General features: G+C 42.9%; 1 protein-coding gene across 4 annotated transcripts in view; it reads left to right on the top strand.

The window, feature by feature from the left end:
- The window catches only part of LOC134858051 (matrix metalloproteinase-16-like), a 65,204-nt gene extending 45,762 nt beyond the window's left edge, over positions 1 to 19,442 (top strand). For all 4 annotated transcript variants that reach the window (XM_063873915.1, XM_063873916.1, XM_063873913.1 and 1 more), the window contains 5 exons: positions 3,227 to 3,444; positions 9,927 to 10,065; positions 13,438 to 13,588; positions 14,024 to 14,139; positions 17,337 to 19,442. In XM_063873915.1, coding sequence (XP_063729985.1) covers positions 3,227 to 3,444; positions 9,927 to 10,065; positions 13,438 to 13,588; positions 14,024 to 14,139; positions 17,337 to 17,671 — 959 coding nt within the window. In that variant the 3' untranslated portion in view covers positions 17,672 to 19,442. The remainder of the gene's footprint in view (positions 1 to 3,226; positions 3,445 to 9,926; positions 10,066 to 13,437; positions 13,589 to 14,023; positions 14,140 to 17,336) is intronic.

Genomic DNA, 19,442 nt, shown 5'->3' with positions numbered 1-19,442 from the left:
TTATTTCTGCATCACATTTCAGCAGGAGGTATTTTAAAGCACACTACACAAAACATCAAGGCATCGAGACAAAGTGCAAAAGAAACACATCATGAAAGGGCATTTAAATCCAACTAAAAGGCAGTCACCGTGGGGATGTTTCATAATGTAGCAGGAGATAAGGAACGACTTTTGGCACTCTATGATTCAGTGCTTTATAAACTAACACTAGTATTTTAATCAATCAGTGATTTGCCGGTGTAGATATGGGAAATGAAGGGACTGATCCACATTCCTGGTTTAAGTCTCGAGCGGCAGCATATGAAATCAGCTGGCGCCGTCTAATCGATTTTTGGGGAGATCACTAGAGGCGAGTGTCATTATCAAAGCACCTACACATGTCTCATTGACACACATTTGGAGTTGTCAAAAGCTGATTGCAGTGCTTTGTCTGCTCATAAAGCTCCGGGTGTATCAGAAGTGTGAAATTCAATTTGACAATAACATATTTAGGTGATCATCAGCGTAGTCTTCATTTCTACTCTCTCCGAGTTGAAGAAGTGGCTCAAAGGGGAGGAATTTGCAATGACGTTTTTTTATTGTTGTGGAGGAAACGCATCATTTTTAGATTCAGGAATTCCTACGTTCATGTTTGACATCAAAGTTCAAAAACAACACGGTCGCAAGTGACAGTATTGTCCCGTACAGCTACACACACACACACACACACACACACACACACACACACACACACACACACACAAGAACCTGCCATCTGCTTACATGGTCAGGGCACGTCCCTCAGGGAGTGACAGACCTGGGCAAGCGATCAAATCTCTCTTCATCTCTCTTGCATTTAACTCCTTTCCGCTGCTGCCCCTCCCGCCTCCCCTCAGTCGTACCAAGAGTTGAAGGGCAGGACGAGTGATGGCATCTCCACTCTCGGCCTCCTTTTATTTTTTTTCCTGTAAGTTAAGATGAATTAGAAGGTGAAGCGCCGTGGTCGAATAAGAAATAGTTGTTTTAAATAAAGATATATTGAGATGTTAAGAGAGTGAAGGGTGTAGGAGGGGCAGTGGAAAGGAGACGTTTAGTCTAGGACTTTGATTTGCAGGTAGTGGAAGCCAGGAGAGATCACACAGTGAATTGTGGGGAGAAAAGGGCCAGGAAGGGAGATTCACATCTGTACTCGTTCTGTATTCTAACTATTGAAGTACATTGTGTTAGTCGCGTATACATGAAAAATAACCCTACATTATTTACATAATATGTAATACTAATTATGCAGGGGCTACACATGTTTCAAACTACATTTTGGGAAACGTAGGATACCATAACAGGGTTTATAACGACATTGTGTGTCCCTGATTTTATGAAATGAAATGCTGTGTTGCCCTGTATTGACACGCAGACGCTCTTCAAACTTTCAGTCTAATGACTACATTTCATCAGGGCACAGGAGTATGGAGTGTTCACCACAGCCAATCACCACACCCGCTGAGTTCCAACATGTAGGGGCAACTCCCCATCGTTGGGAAAAATGCTTTGTGGCTAAAATTAACTCAAAGATCCTAAATCTGACTGATACAATGTTCCATTTTCCTTGCCATGGCTTTACTGTAATACTGCGCTGTGTGTACACATTGGTATGTTTGTCTACATTTCCAGTCTTCCCGATGCTTACATAACAGCACAGCGCTTAGGCTCCGCTAATCTGGGGTGTATTTCAGGGGATTTAATTCAGTCCGTGAATGGGATCTCTCGTGTAGACTCGCTGATCAGCTGTGCGAACTGGCTGGTGTCTAACAGAGCAGAGTCCTCTGTAATCCCTCAATCACACGGGTGTGTTAACCAGTGTGATGGTTATTTCTTTGTTTGACAGTCCTCCTTTAGTTAAACCATTGCTCATTCAGTTCCTTTTAATCCTCAAATGATTTGTCGACTCTTTAAATCCTTCATTCATAACTCCTGAATGTTTACTGTAGCTCTCCAGGTCATTATTTATACATGCCAACAATGATACTGTGCATGAGTAAGGGACTGGGGGGGGGGGGGGTCGCTCGTCACATTTCCATGTTTCATGTTACACTCATCTAATTCCTGCATCTGCTGGCCCCAATCAACACATGGCAACTCATATCCTGGTTTTCACAGTTACAAAGTGTGTTATTCATGTGTCAAATATTCATACAAACAACCAACTCGCTTGGCCTCCCTCTACCTCCCTCCTCGCCTTCCTTTTTGCCTCTCTGTCTCCCGCTCTCCCTCTCATGTAAATCATGAATGTGGAATGACGCTGAGGCTCGTCTGGGCCTCCATTTGGGAGGAGATTTTATTTTTATCACCACAGTAGCCTTTATACATTTAAGTCCCATATGCTTTTAATTCCTGTTTTATTCATCTTAACATATCATATTAGGCTCTGAAGAGCTCACTTCCTGAACTTGGCAGTGTTATACACTACCCACTGTTTTCTTTTCTGCTTGAGCTCTTCTTGTTTTTCCATCTTCTCCTTTATCCGTCATGTGTTTTTGTCTTCAAACTCACTTCCTCTTTTGCCATCGCCGTCAGTTGAGTTACAGGTGAAAAAATTGCTTAAGCATTAAGCTCTCCCTCTTCTGCATGCTGAGGTGGCTGCTTGGCTATAAATGACACAGTAAAAATGAAAATGATTCATTTTTACATCATTAACAATCTGTTAAGCCGTATATAAACTAGTTTTCCCGTTCATTTCTAACTCTCTTGAATTGGTATTGTTCGTTGCCAAATAAACTTACTTCGTTTTTTAAAGAGAAGATCATAATCACTCTCTTGATGTACAGTAAATTCGAAGCTAGGTGCTTAGCTTACTTACCTTACCTTAGCTTAGCTTAGCACACAAACAGGACTTGATACAGGGCTGAAATTGCAACCCTAGCTCCGTCCTCAGGTAGCAAAACCACCACCCTGAGTATTGCAAACCCACAACCACCTCTGAAGTAATTTGCAAAACCCACCAACCACCTCTGAAGTAATTTGTCATCACTATGGTAGTAACTGGGCCCACTGGGCCTTACAACATTATGTGTTGATTAGTGATCTTTAGAGATGCGTATCCATGGATGTGTGGTAAGCTAAGCTAACCAGTTGCTAGCTCTGGCTGTTCGGTCCAAATAAATCTCCCTACCCTCGTGAAATTCAGTCAAAAAACAGTGAATTTGTGTGTCTTTTATCAAACAAGTGAGATGTTTCTCTTGACATCCTACAGGGCCTCCTGATAAACTTCCCCAGCCCACCAAGCCTTTGCCGACAGCACCTCCTCCCCGCTCCCATCCTCCATCAGACCCCCGCAAGCCAGACAGGCAGACGAGACCTCCGAGGCTGCCCCCAGGAGACAGGCCGTCCCACCCCAATGCTAAACCCAACATCTGCGACGGGGGCTTCAACACCTTGGGCATACTGAGGAGAGAGATGTTCGTCTTCAAGGTAAGAGAACAGTCTGTGACACAAAACCTGAGGCATTTTCACTTTGTGTTTGTTCTGAGGAGTCGTTTTTAACCCTGGAGCAGTTTTACCCCAAACGTGGGTCTCTAAAAGCACAGCAATCAGTCTTTACAGGACAAATAACTTGTGACATCATGTTTGAAGGATAGAACCATGTGATATTTACAAACCAACACCATATGCCTTTCTGTGTATAACTTAAGCAGCTAGTAAATGCAACAGAAATGAACTCATCCCTTGATTCAGACAATTTAAAATGGCCTGCAGGTTTGAAAACCCCCTGTGGAGAGATAGCTGGCAAGAGAGCTGGCTAGAGAGCTGCAAGGATATACAGAGGGTGGGAGCTTTTCTGATAAGCTGTTTCATGTTTTGTATGTGCATGGTGTGCATAATGTGGAAACGGCCCACTTGGATGTAATATAAATTGTTTGGTTGAGTTTTCTACACGTAGAAAGTGGGATGGATTTGCTAGGGTAGAGAAGTTTGAAACTGTGGTTATGCATGTAGAAGTATGGTGGATTCTCCTCAATGATCTGAAAACTTTTGCCATTTCAGTGCATGATTAAAGCAGCTAATATGTTTAAAATGAGCTATATCCAGATCACTTTGTGGCAGTTGAGCAGGAATTTGAACAACATTGGTATTTAACAAAGCATATGATGCAATGCACAGCGTAGCACAGCTTTCTCGCAGCATACTCAGCCTGTTTTCATTTTTGTGCTAAAGGAAAAAGTACACATGTCCCTTAATGCATCTTTATCCATGGTCTATGCTTGTGAGAAAATGGATACACGCGGTAAGGAATGGAGGAAAACCTTGAGGCAACACAAAGATGTGCTGTGTTCTCCACTGAAAGCAGAACGAGCGCCTCTCATTCTCCATGTGAGAGTGACTGTATTTTCTGTGGATATAAATAGATAGATTTCAACGGTTAAATAAGAGACCTGTGCAGCCTGGGGAAACCCCCTTTCTACCCCCTCTCTGAGTGTGTTCTTTAAATATAAAGAAAATACATCCAGCTCAGGGAACAGAGCTCCAACCTGTGAAGGAATTCACCCCAAAATTGTACTCAAACTTCACACTGTCTGAGATATTTCTTTCTGCTTGTGAGAAGAATCCAAACGCTATGTCTCTCACACGTTGCCTGCAGTGGTTGCTCTCACCGTTGAACAAAGGGCCTGATCTGACCGAGTGATGAAGATCATGGGATTTCTGCACAGCTCAAAGGCTCTTAGAAACATAGAGAACGTTTAGCCAACATTTTTTATTATTTAAGGAAGACTCTCTGGGTATGAAATTTGATTTGCGTGCATTGGCGAAACAACACATTGAGATGGCGCTACTTTAAAGAACACATTGTAGTATAATTACTATTATTATAAACATGCCAGTCCTTTTACTTCAAATTGCCATAACTGATCCAACATCCCTTTGAAGTTGTTCTACCTGTTTTTTTATTGACCAGATTGTAATCATAATCCAAGGATTTCTTTCAGAATAAGAAAATAAAACTGTCTTTTCTCCTTACTTGAATAGTAATCCAGGCAATTTCCCCAACTCTAAATACTTTGCTGATGCTATGCTCCTTGGAAACGTGCATCAGATAGGCATCTCTTTAATTTATTGCCAAGCTAGTGCTGGAATTATTATTATAATGTGATAGTTCTCCAGCAAGCAGCTGTTTTATGTATAAATGCAACAGATTCATAGATACAATCACTATTGTTTCTGCACTTGTTCTCTTGAATTAAGGTTGTTAGGGATCTCTCCCTTACATTTTATATAACTGTAGCTTAGAGTCGAATGAGCATGTGATCCGCATACACCCAGATGTAAATGAAACGTTCTGCTTGTTACAGCCACATTTCCAATTAATACTTTTTAATTAAATGTATATAATTGTTTTATATTAATAGGGAAATGAGATATAAAGTATGTATCTTGAAAAATGTGTTAAAAATTGAGCTTTTGAAGCAACCCACGCACAACAGATTTAAAGTCTTTGATCCAAACGAAATGCTTGGTTTGTGAATTATGTATGACATGAGACAAACATATAAATTAAAAGTACAAAGTAGGGTTGTGAATCGGCGATACCACTGATGTGTAAAGGGCTTTGATGTATGTTTCTCCTCCCTGGAGTAGTGGAAGGACTGACCGAACGTGATGATTTGTTACAGAACACGTGTAAATGAAGTTGTAAATCCACCATCATTAGGACCACCAGTCACATTATGACGCACGAATGATTTGCTGGGCATAATCACCGGCTTAGCCAGTGAATCAAATGTGTTTAGGGAAGTGAAATCAATAAGGGATCACTGGTTTGGAAGCATGTTTCACAGGAGGAGCAGGTGGTCCTAATATTTCTTGATTCTCAGTGATAGTTTTGCCAATTTTCTCCAAGAAGTCCGAGGTATCATGTTAATGCCTGGCTTCCTCCTGGCAGATGAAGCTGCCCGACTGTAAAACAGTTGATCTGCAATCCTAATTGGAGAGGGTTTCGTTACTCCAGAGGCTGATGTGTTCCCTTAAGAGCGTGCCAAGGTCTACGTATTAGACTAAAGACTGATTCAAATGTTGGCTGACAGAATAGGAATGATGTAAAGCTCTGGCTTACTTCTTTTTTTATTGGAGGCAACGTCTCTTGTTGCCGGCATTTAAATAGGTGCCTTTTTCCGTCTTTCTTTCGATTATACGATTGATTGTCTTCTTAGTTACTTCATGCTGTAGGTCCATGTCCTGAACAGCAGGACTATACTCACCATCCCAACTTGATTGTTTTGGAAGAGCTGAGTCAAGTCGATGCCAAGTCATTATAGGAGTGATCTCAGCGGTCCCACTGGCCCTGAAGTCCACAGGTGGTCCAGGAATGTGGAGTAGGTAGGGATTTAGAGAGGAGACTTTATCTCGTGAAATACACTGAGAGCGCTGAGGAAAGGTTGCATATGCTGTTGGAACGAGTCGGTTGATCTCCAAGAAATCTTCAACTCATTAATGCCACAGCACTAAGAATTATTGAACTTTGGGAAGCTATTCCAAAAGCCACTGAAGACATTATTTAGCTGTTACATCTAACTGAACTGCACGTGTAAAACTGGTTTATTGCCCCTTCTACTTCAGTGATAATGTTGCAGTTACAGATGGAGGTAAAAGGTTAATTGTCTCCGTTCTGCCTTTCAAGCATCATGGTTGTAACTCAGACAACTTGGATTTTATGTGAGAAAGGGACATCACAAGTGCTTTCCCAGCTGGAGGAACTACTGCAGTTGACCAGTGGGTTTAATAGGTTTTGTTCCCAACGTAGCTCAGAGGCTCCTGATTTATTCCGGGCACGTTAATCTACAAAGGCAGGTTAGAGTCATGCTTGTTAAGGTGGTGGTTTACGATCGATCATTTTCCTCTCCGGTGGGGTGACACAGGGTCGCTTGAGGTTCACGCCGTGTAGATCCAGTGTCACCAGTAAATGCCTCAGTGAAATTACACAGCTACCACTTTTATGGCTTGAGGCACTTCGCGTTCAACTCTCTGTGAACCTGCGAACTGTATGAGACAGAGGATAACTCATTCACATATATGCTTTTCTCAGGCGCCTCTCTGCTAAAATTGTACTAGACTGTGACCTCACTTATACTGTCAGACAGTGAACCAGACAGCAAGTTACCAAGAGTACGTTCATTTCCCATCCCATTCCCATCAGTGGAGTAAAATATGTACATACAATCTTCGACCAGCCGACGTTTAGAAGTCTGGATTTGAGTTTGTGGCTCCCTGCCATCTTGTCCGTTTGTTAAGCAAGAAAATCCAAACCAGGCTTTCAGGTTTCAGGCCAGACATTCCTTAAGAACATACCTCTTTTATAGTCTAGCATTCTCTTCATGGAACCATGATTTTGGGAATCAATACAAGGTGCTCCAGGCTTTACATCCATTTACCTAACAGCCATTTAAAGCCAGTGAACTGCCCACTGTTCACTACAACCTTCTGTTGAAGAGTAGATGAAGATGGTGCAAGGTTTGTAGATGTAGACCTTGCCTGGCTACAATCAAAGCCTCCTGCACTGCCTACAGCCAGGAATAAAATAACAGATCCCCATCAGTCCAGCTCTACCCTCTTACCTGTCACTGAGAGACCTAAGTGCCTTGATGTGGACAGATTTAAAGAAGGGGATTCAGTGGACCCCAGAGGTTGCCTTGTGTTTCTGGATTGGCCACTTGGCCGCTGGTGTTGGAGACGAGCTTTGATGCCGACATCCATTAATGAGAACCCGGTGTCCAACGGGGCAGTGAGCTGTCCCCTCTTCTCAATGTCTCTCCTCTTGAATAAGTAGGAAGAAAGAACTTCCATATAAGGATCAAATCTGCAGGTTAAACAGCTGAACAATTGCTTATAGCTTAAGCTTGAAGAGAGGTTTCCCATTCTGTATTGTAGCTTCTAGTTGAGAAAACACAACAACAACAACAACAACAACAACTCCTCTGCAGTTCTTTTCCTCAGTAAAAGCTGATTGTGTAAAGCAATACTGATGGATGATGTGTTCTCAGGCTTCAACCCCAATCCTCCACACCTCTGAATTATTTACACCTGCAGTCTGCTCTCAGTCAAGGCAAGTGTGTGCGTCACATTAGCCGAGTGAGAGGTGAGCAACACGGTCGTCGTAACACCAACACACACATGGCGGCAGCAGTTGCTCACCGGGGGTCGACCTTGATGTTGGCTGGTTTGAGGTTCTGAAATAAAATTAGAAAATGTGAGGATTTTTCATAAAGAAATGAAGATTATAGATCAGGTTTATCCTTGTGTCTGATTGGCTCTTCTCTGATTGATCATGTGAAAGATTGGTAGCTGCTCTTTAAGTCTACTTCTAATGAGTCACCTGAAAAAGATAATCTTCTCTTTTGGAAAAAATTCTCTCTCTAGTTTCTGCCTCACTTTCAACATGGTACGTACACTTTGTTAACGCCGTTCAGAACTTAGAAAGAGCTAATCCAACTTTATGCGTTATCATGACAGAGTATGCATGGCGAGCCTGTCTCTAAAAGCAGAGAAAATAAATAGTATTTCCTATTTCTGTTTAAACTATATTTGTTGTGGTTATTATAGACTTTTGTCTTATTGCAAAGCTTAAAATCGCCTAGAGGTGGAGCCCAGGCAGGTCGAGCATTCAGGTACAAGAAGGGACATTCTGTATAAAGTCAAAAGGGAATTTTAATGGATCCAATTTCACAGTTTGATCTGTTTCCAATTACTGGCTAGGCCATGTACAGTAGAAATGAACAACTGAAATCCGTGGAGGCAGTAGGTAGAGGGAAAGGAAGAGAGGAGGAATTGGAATGAGGGACAAGGGGAAATGAAAAGAAAGAGGAGGAAGAGTCCAGGGAGAGAGGAGAGTCCAGGAGAAACAATTGGATTAGACGGGGAGAGAGAGGAGGAGAGAAGTGAGGGAGTGTTTGATAAATGGCCTGTTTATGTAGCTTTCAGTGTGAGTGAGGCGGGGTGGGATGATGTCTCGTCTCCCCTCACTCTGTCTCTACGTCCCTCGCTATGAGGTCAGGCTTTCTGGCCATCCAAAACGCAATTGACCGTTTATTGCCAAAGGGTGGGACATCTCTCTGTGTCCTAATGGCTTTCACAGCTGGGCCTCCCCTCTGTCATCAAGTTTCATCCAACATCAAAAAGACACACCTTCCACTTGGCCGCGCTCACGTCTCCCCTTCCCCACACACCCTCCGAAGGAAATCGGAGCCCCTTGGCTTCCCATAAAGCTCCTGGCTATCACTCTGCCCCCGTTCCTTGATGGATTTCCCAGTATGTTCTGTGTGCGTAGCGGTGGCCTCATGGGCTTTCCTCAGCAACCTGAGAAAGTAAACGCAGATCTTAATGCCATCAGAGATATCAAAGCAGCAGCTTGAAGTGATCGTCGCCAGCAGGTGTGAAAGTGAGGAGCTGGCCTCAACTCACCTCCATCAGATGTTCTAATTCACCGAACGTTGTGGCCCTCCAGAACGATCTGTTAGGATTGCAACCAGATCACACATTTCATCTGCTCCTCTGTATCAGAAGCTCCAGATTCTCACTTTTCATGACCTCAACATTTATCAAATATGTGTTTTTACCTACAGAATACTTTCAGGTAATGGGAATACAACAGTAGCACTTCAAAACCTACTTTAAAGGGAAATCACAGTTTCATTCTGTTAATCAGAACTTCCTCTCTCACAATTTTGGGGTACCAAATTATTGAATGGTTTTCCCCACCTGGAAAAACACTCTTCCCCTATAAATTGCTACAGAAAACAACTAGTAGTACCACATATAGCTAAAAATGAACGCTGTTTGGGAACTGCTTTTCATTTTTACGTTTATACTCACAAACTGATGTACATGTTCGTCATCACTATTTAATTCATGCTTTGTTTAATATTAGCCTTTTATTTTGAACAGCGTCCTTTCTTCTCTTTCAGGATCACTGGTTTTGGCGGGTGAGAGATAACTCCGTGATGCCGGGGTACCCCATGCTCATCAGTGTCTTCTGGAGGGGCCTGCCGCCTAAGATTGACGCCGTCTACGAGAACAGCGAGGGCAAGTTCGTCTTCTTCAAAGGTAAGCCCGCACGATTCCCCACCACCATCGCTTGTGAGTGAAGCTTTGATTTAATTCATCTTAGCCCAAAAACACATTTTGTTTAATGCACATGTGTTTAATATTCGGGCTCTGTTTTCTTTTTGTGATCATAGAAGGCAACACACGTTTTGTAATCTTTAATCACTGCTATATGAACTCATGTTCACTCAAAGGACTGCCTTGATCTTATCTGTGTGAGAGTTCAACATAAATCTGTAAAAGATTAATTCAACGTTTGGCCCTCTTGGTTGGAAAATCCAGCATAATCTGCTGCTGGATGTATGTTTGAGGTTAAATCTCCAACTGTAGCTCAACATGTTTTAAAATACATAGAAATCAGGGGGCAAAGAGCTTCACTACTCACCGTCTGATATAGTTTTAATTATTTACCTCTCTGAACAGATTTGTCCACATATTCAAATCTAGACTAATTATCTCTAAATCCAAAAAGCCACTCCAGAGAGCGAAACAGACAGAGAGAGAGGGTGTTGATGAAAGGAGAGGTAAGCAATGAAGGTCCGCTGAGATAAAAACGACTAATCTCCACTCCGACATGTTTCTATTATCAACAACAAACAATTCCTGGAAGCACTGCTGGTCTCGCGTGCGCCGCGATCTCTCCACGTTTGATTCCGCTGCTTCATCCTCCAACAACCCGCTCCCTACCCCGCGGTGGGTAGCAACAGGATTGCGCACAGATTTATAGAAACTTCTACTAACAGAATGCTATTTTTCATTTGAACACGCACAGCTGATTTCCCAGAAGGCCTTATTCTGTCTGTCTGTCCCTATTTGGAACAAAACATTAGTAAGAAAGTCGGTCAGGATACTAATGCAGGTCCTCGTCTAAAAGCGCCTTGTCTGATGAATTCTCCTGAAGTCAAATGCACAGATGGAGGCTTCAGAGTGTAGGTCGCACTGAAGTCATGGCTGAGACACTGATTAGCTTAGCGCTGTTCGACCATCTGAGGGCAGGTCAGTGAGCAGACACCACTGGCTTTCATTAGAAATAGATTGAGCATGTGTTCTTCATTCCCACAGTCGGGATTCCTGCCAATTTTGAGGCCATGTTTGCCTGTTTCCAGACCTTAGGAAGGTGTAGTCGGCTTTCTAACAGATAGTATCAACATAAAGGCATGCAGCTCTATAGGTTACACTATTCCATTATACTAAATCGCAAACAGAGGTTGCATTTTGAACTACAATGAAGTTAATCAAACAACATTTTTTGCAGTAGCAAGGTTTCATAACAGCCCCTACACATGCAGCAAGATCTATATGTCTTAATGTATTTCCCCTCGGGAAGCAGGATCCAATCAGAGCCTGATTGCTGCTTTTCGTGTCTAAGAACAGACAGAGTTTCATTTACCTCCTGCAGGCATGTCTGAGAGTGTGTTATTTAGGATTAGAGCAAGGCGATTAATCAGCAGGGCATACGTTTGCAGACATATGCTTATTGCACATTTAAAGTCTTCTTTATTTTTAACTTAAATGGAGAAAAGCCAAACGTCGCCAAAGACCTTGATGCTTCCAAAAACTGTGAAAATAAAAGAACAACAGTCTGCTTTACTGTAATGCTGCTTTTAATACACATTGATTATGTGACACCGAATGCACATGCGTTTAATTTGGCTGTACGGTATGTGTTTGTGTGTGGCCTGTTAAAGGAGGAAGGTTCTCTTTTTGGAACCGATCTTCATCCTACAGTATATATCCCTCTTCATACAGTGTTGAGGGCAGGCAGGGGGATTAGTGGTTCCACTGAAGCAGACGCCAGAGCTGCCACTACATCAAAGCTGCCCTCACTGCTCTGAAGATGAAGCCAGACTTTTATGTGGAGGGCAAAAAGAGTCAACTTCATTTTTTAAAACAAGAAGAATCCTAAGAAGATAGGAGAGCTTTTTTTTTAGGTTGTTTTTTCTGAATCAAGTTGAACTTTTGTGGATGGGATAATCTGAGGGTGCGGTGTGTGTATGTGTGTGTGTCAGCGCCAGAGGAAGTGTGACCCAGAATGAGAACTGTGAAGGAAAGAGGTGAAACGACAGGAATTTCCTCTCCAAAAAGAGGCCACTGCAGCCGTCCTATCTCTCCATCTATAAATCTCCCTTCTTCCCCTTTAGCCGTATAGAGTAAACACTCCATGAAGGCTGAATGTCAGATTTGTTGTCTTTATGAGGCTAAAGCATGAGTGCCGGGATTAAGAGGGCTTTATTTCCCACCCTTTTCCTGCAATTGTGCCGGTCATCTTACAGCTGACCTCGCAAAAGTGAATCATAATCTATCTGCCATTCATGTAGGGTAAAAAGTACAACCTGATTTATTTAACAGTTGTTAATTGAATACATACACATGGTATTTTTTTAAACCTTTCATGTTTTTTCTGCTCATCTTTACTTGAACAAGCTTAGTTTAAACTCCCAGAAAGGGACAGATCTATATTTTGTTATTTGAGATTTTCTTTTCTTTTTTATGGATTTGATCTTATCCATGTTCTTTGTGAACATTGTTTCCACTCTATGGAATAATGAATGCTGACAGCCTGAAGCCTCATTTCACTGATTAATGAAATGGAATTGTCTCAAAGGATTATGACTCAAAAAAGTGTCTGTGTGAAATGATTTTGCAAAAAGGGCTACAAGTCTTTAATCGATATTCATAGTTTTTATGCTCTCTGCCTTCGTCATTCCTCCTCCTCAACTTCCTCCTCTCTCTAGCGACACACTTCACCTTCCCATCACTTCCCACCCACTTCCTGTCGGAACACCCTACGCCTCCACAAATGACGCAAAAAAGCACTTCCCGGGGTCACACTGTGTCACAATTGGCCTCTCTAACCCTAAACACTTCACCGGAAGAGAGAGAGGGTCAAACCAAAAATTGCAAAATGTAATATGATCTGAAAAATAGAAACATGTGACATGTTTTTGCATTTTTAAGCAGGAAGTCCTCTTCTTTAACTTCATGGATTTGTTTTAATCCTATGGGCTCGAAATCACTCAGATATTCTAATTTGTCTCTGGTCGCACATTTTCCCATGAGGGTCATTGCCATTTCTTATTTTCTCAGCTGAGTGTTAACAGATCAGTTTGCCAATGCTCAAAAGTTCCTAGAGTGCCTTGAGGCAAGGGCAAGGAGAGCTTGTCACGACGTGTGTCCTATTTTAAATTAGCAGAACATCAACTTCAAAAAGAGTAATACAAGGCAACAGGTTATTGCCTGCCATTTGTTACAAGGCTTGTGTCTGTCCTTGGAATTCTGCCCTTCTCGTGTTTTGCTCCTGGAGGGTAATCCCAGCTGTTTCTTGTCCTTCTTCATCTAATTTATTTTCCCTTTCTCTTGCTCGGTGTGCAGGGAAGCAGTTCTGGGTCTTTAAGGACACAGTGTTGCAGTCTGGATACCCCAAAGACATCGCCCAGTTCGGAAACGGCATGCCGGCCCAGAGCATCGAGACCGCCGTGTGGTGGGAGGACGTGGCCAAGACCTACTTCTTCAAAGGGGACAGGTGTGTGCAATGGAGAAAGTGCTAGGGCTGCACAAAAAGTCTTAGCTAATGATGTCTCTATGTTACGGAAGTAAACAAAGGAGTCCAATGGAGGTGTTTCAGGCGGGAGGTGGGAGGGAAACTCGAGCGAACTTGAAGATTTTAGCCTTTGCAGACCATTATATTAGGGCCTCTTCATTGGTGATCATTTGCTGATTTGATGATGGGATTGGAGGTCTTGCATGTGGTGCTGCTGAAGGTCGCTGCATGTGATTGATAATTAGCATCGCATTATAAAGTTGGAGGGCAGATTAAAAAAAAGAACAGTTTGACATATGGTGCTACGATACAACACATGAAATGAATCACCATCTGTTGTCACCTATTTCCTTCTGCCTGCATAGAGATACACTGCCTGCTTTGTGTTCCCGCTGCTCATCATTTGTTCCCCTTTAGGTACTGGCGTTACAATGAGGATATGAGAACCATGGACCCCGGCTACCCGAAGCCTGTGACAGTGTGGAGAGGTGTGCCTGATTCGCCACAGGGGGCCTTCGTGGACAAAGCCAACGGTACGAGTTGTCCTGCCTGATACTCTGATTTGGCAACAACACCACGCTTCATGTGCCAGCAGCATTGATTTCAGCCGGTCACTGGCACACGCTACGCGGGAGGTAATCCAGGGTAGCATTGATTGAAATTTGCCCCAGTTATTATACTGAGGTTTAGTGGGTGGCACGCTTCCATGCATGCTATATCAGGTGAAAACAGACCGATAGTGCTGTAGTACAGTAAATAGTGTACAGCAAATAAAAGATGAAAAGAGGTCAGTTTTGAATTGTTTCACGAGCACAATGTTCCATAATCAGTCCATCCTGCTCCATGAGACCCAGTTGGAGCAGGATTGTGGAAAGCAGAAAGGACAAGACCACCGCTGGGCCCTCATTCCGGTTTCAGCCAGTTGGTCCTCGCCAAGGGTGGGGGAGGCGGGATTTAAAAATCTCTAACACCTCTCCCATAGGCTAGCCTGACAGTGTGAAGACGTAAAGAGCTTCTTCTATTGGATGATAATGCCAGGTGGGCTCGGGCCTGGTCTTGGCATCGCCTGGGTTGGAAAAAGCAGGGCAGGTGGTGCCGAGGCTCTGGCCATCTGTGCTGTGGATCTGCTGCCAGATCTGTAGCCGGGCGTGTCCAGGTGGAGCGGGCATCAACCGAAGCATGAAGGTTGGGGATGATGTGTGCATCACACATATATGAAAATGGTTCTGCCTGGTGTTGGTCTGGCTATCTGTTTGCAGACAGTGTGTCAAGTGGCACGCTCATGACTTTGACCCAGATAACAGGCGTAATTGAGTTTGATGATGATGGTGTGTGAACATGTTGCAGAGCAGCGGACCCCAAGGCGATGATGACCTGGCTCTGACCCACCAAGCTCAGGCTGCCTCACCTCCTACCTCCCTTCTCTCTCCCTCTCTTAATATTCATGCTCAACATTTATCTGTTGCTTCATCCGGATCTTTCAGTCGCTCAATAAATCCACCTCATTTGAGTTTAATGTGCGAGAAAACTGTTGCAGAGGCCAGATTGGAGGAAAAATACTCATAAAACTCATCTGAGCCTCAAGTGAGGTTTGGAAGTGTGTTGTGTACAAGAGTTATATCAAAGGATTGATACCACTTTTAGGTCTGACTGCTAAGTATATAGCTTAGCTTAGCATGCCATGGAGCCACATTTGTGGAAAACCAAAATGTAAAAACAATGAGTAACTATTTGAAGTGCAGGACTCCAGGAAATGCTTCTTGCTTCCTTTTAGGAGAATGACATTTAATGCATTTTAAGACGCAATTTAAAAGATAACATGCTTTCATTTGTAAAGATAATGCCGTGGTATATAAGAGTTTCCCCATGCCTCCAGTCTTTATAATAATCTAATTTTACTATTTGGCTAAGCTAATCGGATCCTGGCTCAAACTACCTTTTGGCAAAATAGCCAGTTAGTGTTTTTCCCAAAATGATAGCAGTGGTTTCCTACTGCTCATGGATCAGTTGAACGATGTCTGCTGTATAGGCACAAAAAAACACAATTGAACACCAAAAAGGTATTCACTGATATCTTCTGTTTTTATACGTTTGTCATTCTCTCATACAAGAGGGCATATTTGAGCACTTCAGCTGCTTTGGTGGAAGTCTTCCTGCCTCCTTTATGAGGTTTGATCATGTCCTCCCCCTTCCAGATGAATCTTTTAAAGCTTCGTTCTGGGCTTCCTCACAAGAAACATCTCCACCTCAAGTGATTTAAAGAGGACCTGGCTTTTACAATAGCCTTCTTGCCATATAACTGGAAATCTGGAGCAATACCTAGCCTATTTTTCCCAGAGAAGAAGCCTGTGCATTAATAATAAATAGTGAGAAACACGGCGTTAAAGGGGCCAGGAGAAGAACACAGAACATATTCTCACAACCAGGGACACATTCAAATCTGGCAAAGGAGGAGAGGTCATATCAAGGGGTTTAAATGTAATGCCTTTCTTGATTTATTATACTGCGATTTATTTTGTGTCGCACTGTTTGTCGGCATGGGTTTCTGAATCATATTTGTTATCTTCTGCCCTCATTTTAATTGCTTTTGACTCAAACAAAGTGTGTTCTCCTCTAGGGGAGGGCATGCAAAATAAACACTGACTCACTGTAAGTGAACTAATGAACTTGTGTGACATCAGAATAATTGCCCCCCCCCCCCTCAAATGTTCACTCTTCATAGAAAGCACCGCAGCAGCAGGGCTCTCAATGACTTCTGTTGTTGTTGTTGTTGTGTGATATGAGCTGTGGGCTCTGGCTCCTGGCTGGGTGTGTTTCCTCCTTTATGACCAGATATAATGAGTCCCGAGGGACAGAGAGAGACACCTCAGCTGAACAATAGAGCTCAAATGGAAACGGCAAAAACAATTGTCTGAGGTGCGCTCTCTTACCGACAGCCAGGTTATTGTCACTTTGATTTCAGTTCCATTTCTATTTTTTCTGTTGGTAGAAGATGCTCCTCTTGGAGTGAGCTGCACGTTGTCCTGCATGGCGCACAGAAACACATCTCGTCAGTGCAAGACATTACAGCATGTTTTATTTTGTTTCTCCACAAATAACTGCATTGTGTGGCACTAGTTTTTGTACAGATAAATATTTATCACATTATCTTATTTCATAGGATGCTTTGTTATGGATGAAATGACTGAATGTATAAAGTAGTAAAGAGAACCTCATTTAGAAGCTGCTTTCATGTTACTGCAGCAGTAATCATGCTCAAATAATATAATGTATAAACCTTTAAAAGGAATCCAGCAGCAAGTACGTTTTGCTAGCACAAATGATGCCTTTACTAAAGTATAATTCAGGATGCACTTTTTAAATGAAGTTTTAAAACTTAGATATTTAAACAGATAAGAAATCCAACTTGCAGAGATATTTATATCTTCTTCCACTAAGACAAATTAAAGTGTGAACCTTTCCATCACTTCAACGTAAGTGTCATTGTTTTATCCAGTGTATTTTGAATCGATTGGATCGCTTGTTGTCCGTTATCGCTTGATTTTAATATATTTGAATATGTTTTTAAAGAGCAGCTGTGAACACACCCTGAAAAGCTTGTTGCTGACTTGTGTACCCCATGAGTTTCAGTGCACTCTGACGTCACTGCCTCAGGAAAAACTGACATTAAGCAATAGAAACCAGTGGGTTAACGAACTCCAGATAACATGTCCTTTCTTTGCTCCTCCAGGTTTCACCTACTTCTACAAGGGTAAGGAGTACTGGAAGTTCAACAACCACTTCCTGCGGGTGGAGCCGGGCTACCCACGCTCCATCCTCAAAGACTTCATGGGCTGCGACCTGACGCCCATCGACCCCGCCCGGCCGCCGGCAGACGACGGCAACACGGACGTGGTGATCGAGCTGGACAACGAGGCGAACACGGTGAAGGCCATCGCCATCGTCATCCCCTGCGTGCTGGCGCTGTGCCTGTTGGTGCTGGTCTACACGGTGGTGCAGTTCAAGAGGAAGGGCACGCCGCGCCACATACTGTACTGCAAACGCTCCATGCAGGAATGGGTGTGAAACGGGACGAGATGTAGGTGGGACGAGGGAGGACAACCCCACCTTTCACAGAGGAGGACAGTGGACTTTGGACATCTTTAGTGACAGCCACGCCTCCACCTTTCGGCTGATCTGATGCTGTGGTTCAGAAACAGGCGGCCCCTCAGGCATACGGGGACCCCAGGACTTGAAGCTGACTCCGATAACCTCCGCCTTTTTAACAAACAGAGGGGGCAGCTTGTGGGGATCTTCTTTGCTTGGAATGACAGTAAAAAAAGAGGGGCGTTATCACTTTGTATCTCAGAAACTTGACTTCCTATCCCATAACTCTTTTTATTTCTTTGCCCGACTGCTCTTAATCAGAAAGAGGACGCACTCCCACAAGGCGCTGTCATCTGTCATATCAGGCTGTTGATGAAAACAGCAGTTTTATATTTTCTGATCTCTGCCCCCTCCCCTGCGCTTCATACTGTGCTCAAAAGATAAACTGTCTCGGATGGACACGAGTTAATCACAATACCGATCTTATATCTCTTTTATTTTGTTCAGTTAATTTGCAAAAGGCGGTCCTCACTGTTCCCTTTAACACGCTCGTGAGAAAGAGACCAAACGAAACCAAATAATCAATTTCTCTCCAAAGAGGATCACTTTTTATTTTCCATTTCAGCTCATCCTTCCTTCCCCTTCTCTGGATCTTTGCAGCAATTAAGAGTGGGGGAGCTCTGACTGTTGTGGCAGTCTGTCTGAGACACAGGGGCCAAATTATTCTGCAATATTTTAACTCGCCTTAATTATACATCGTACTACTTGTGTTCGGTTCTGCTCTTTCTTGGACTTTTGTTTTTTTAATTTTGTATACCGCTTTTGTTTGTTTGTAAAAGAAGTTAATTGAGCGCTTCTTGTGATTTGGTATTTTATGTTTCTTATTACATTACCCAGAGTTCTCAGCACTGGCTTGCTGAGCCATTCTGGACAGATATACAGTAGGGCGAGCCTGTATCGAGAGTAATGTATTGTATCGTTAAAAACATGTCGGAAGGTTCTGGAGTAAAGCCACTATTTTTGTGTGTTAAGATATTTGTTAATCATTTCCATTCAGCAGAAATCAGGCGCATTATGAGCTTAAGTGCTTGTTACTGGAATTTATTTTGTCCTTGGCCCATATTCCCCTCAGTGTGCATCCGATGGTCATTCTGAATGGTTGTTTGTGAATGGACAGACCATTTTTTTTTTATCCTGTTGACTGCCTTGTTGAGAGAGCTTACAGTTCCCAGAATGCTCTTTGTCTCCTGACTGAGGACCCACAAAGTGAGACACCAAGTCAAGATCAGTGCCTGTGTCAACGTGCATGCAAGCATTTACTGTACATCCAACCAGTTCTGCTCAACGTGGCTTCAGAACCCCTCAAACCTGAGGAGGAGGTTTTCTCTTGAAAATACTGTTTGATTTATTTTTGTACATCTTAAGTGTACCCCGACATCCCCTCCCCTTAATTCCAGGTACAATTAAATCAGAGGAAACCCTTTAAAAGATTCAAGTGGTACATTTGGGAAATGTTGATGGGTAATTGGCTAATCAAATTGGCTTCAGCTAACTTTAAGCGTCCTGGCTGTCATGGCGGGCAGTCTGGGAATGTGTGTCTGTTTTCATGATCACATACTGGTTTTCTTTTCTTTCCTGTTTTCTGGTCAAAACAAATTGGACATCTCACAATGACTTCTTTGTGTAAGACTTTGGGACAGCGGAGAAACGTGTCCTGACAGAATGAATAAATTGATCAATATATGATTAA

This window comes from Eleginops maclovinus, chromosome 21 (assembly GCF_036324505.1).
Source record: "Eleginops maclovinus isolate JMC-PN-2008 ecotype Puerto Natales chromosome 21, JC_Emac_rtc_rv5, whole genome shotgun sequence".
NCBI classification, from domain to species: domain Eukaryota; kingdom Metazoa; phylum Chordata; class Actinopteri; order Perciformes; family Eleginopidae; genus Eleginops; species Eleginops maclovinus.
This window is presented reverse-complemented; position numbering and strand designations above follow the sequence as displayed.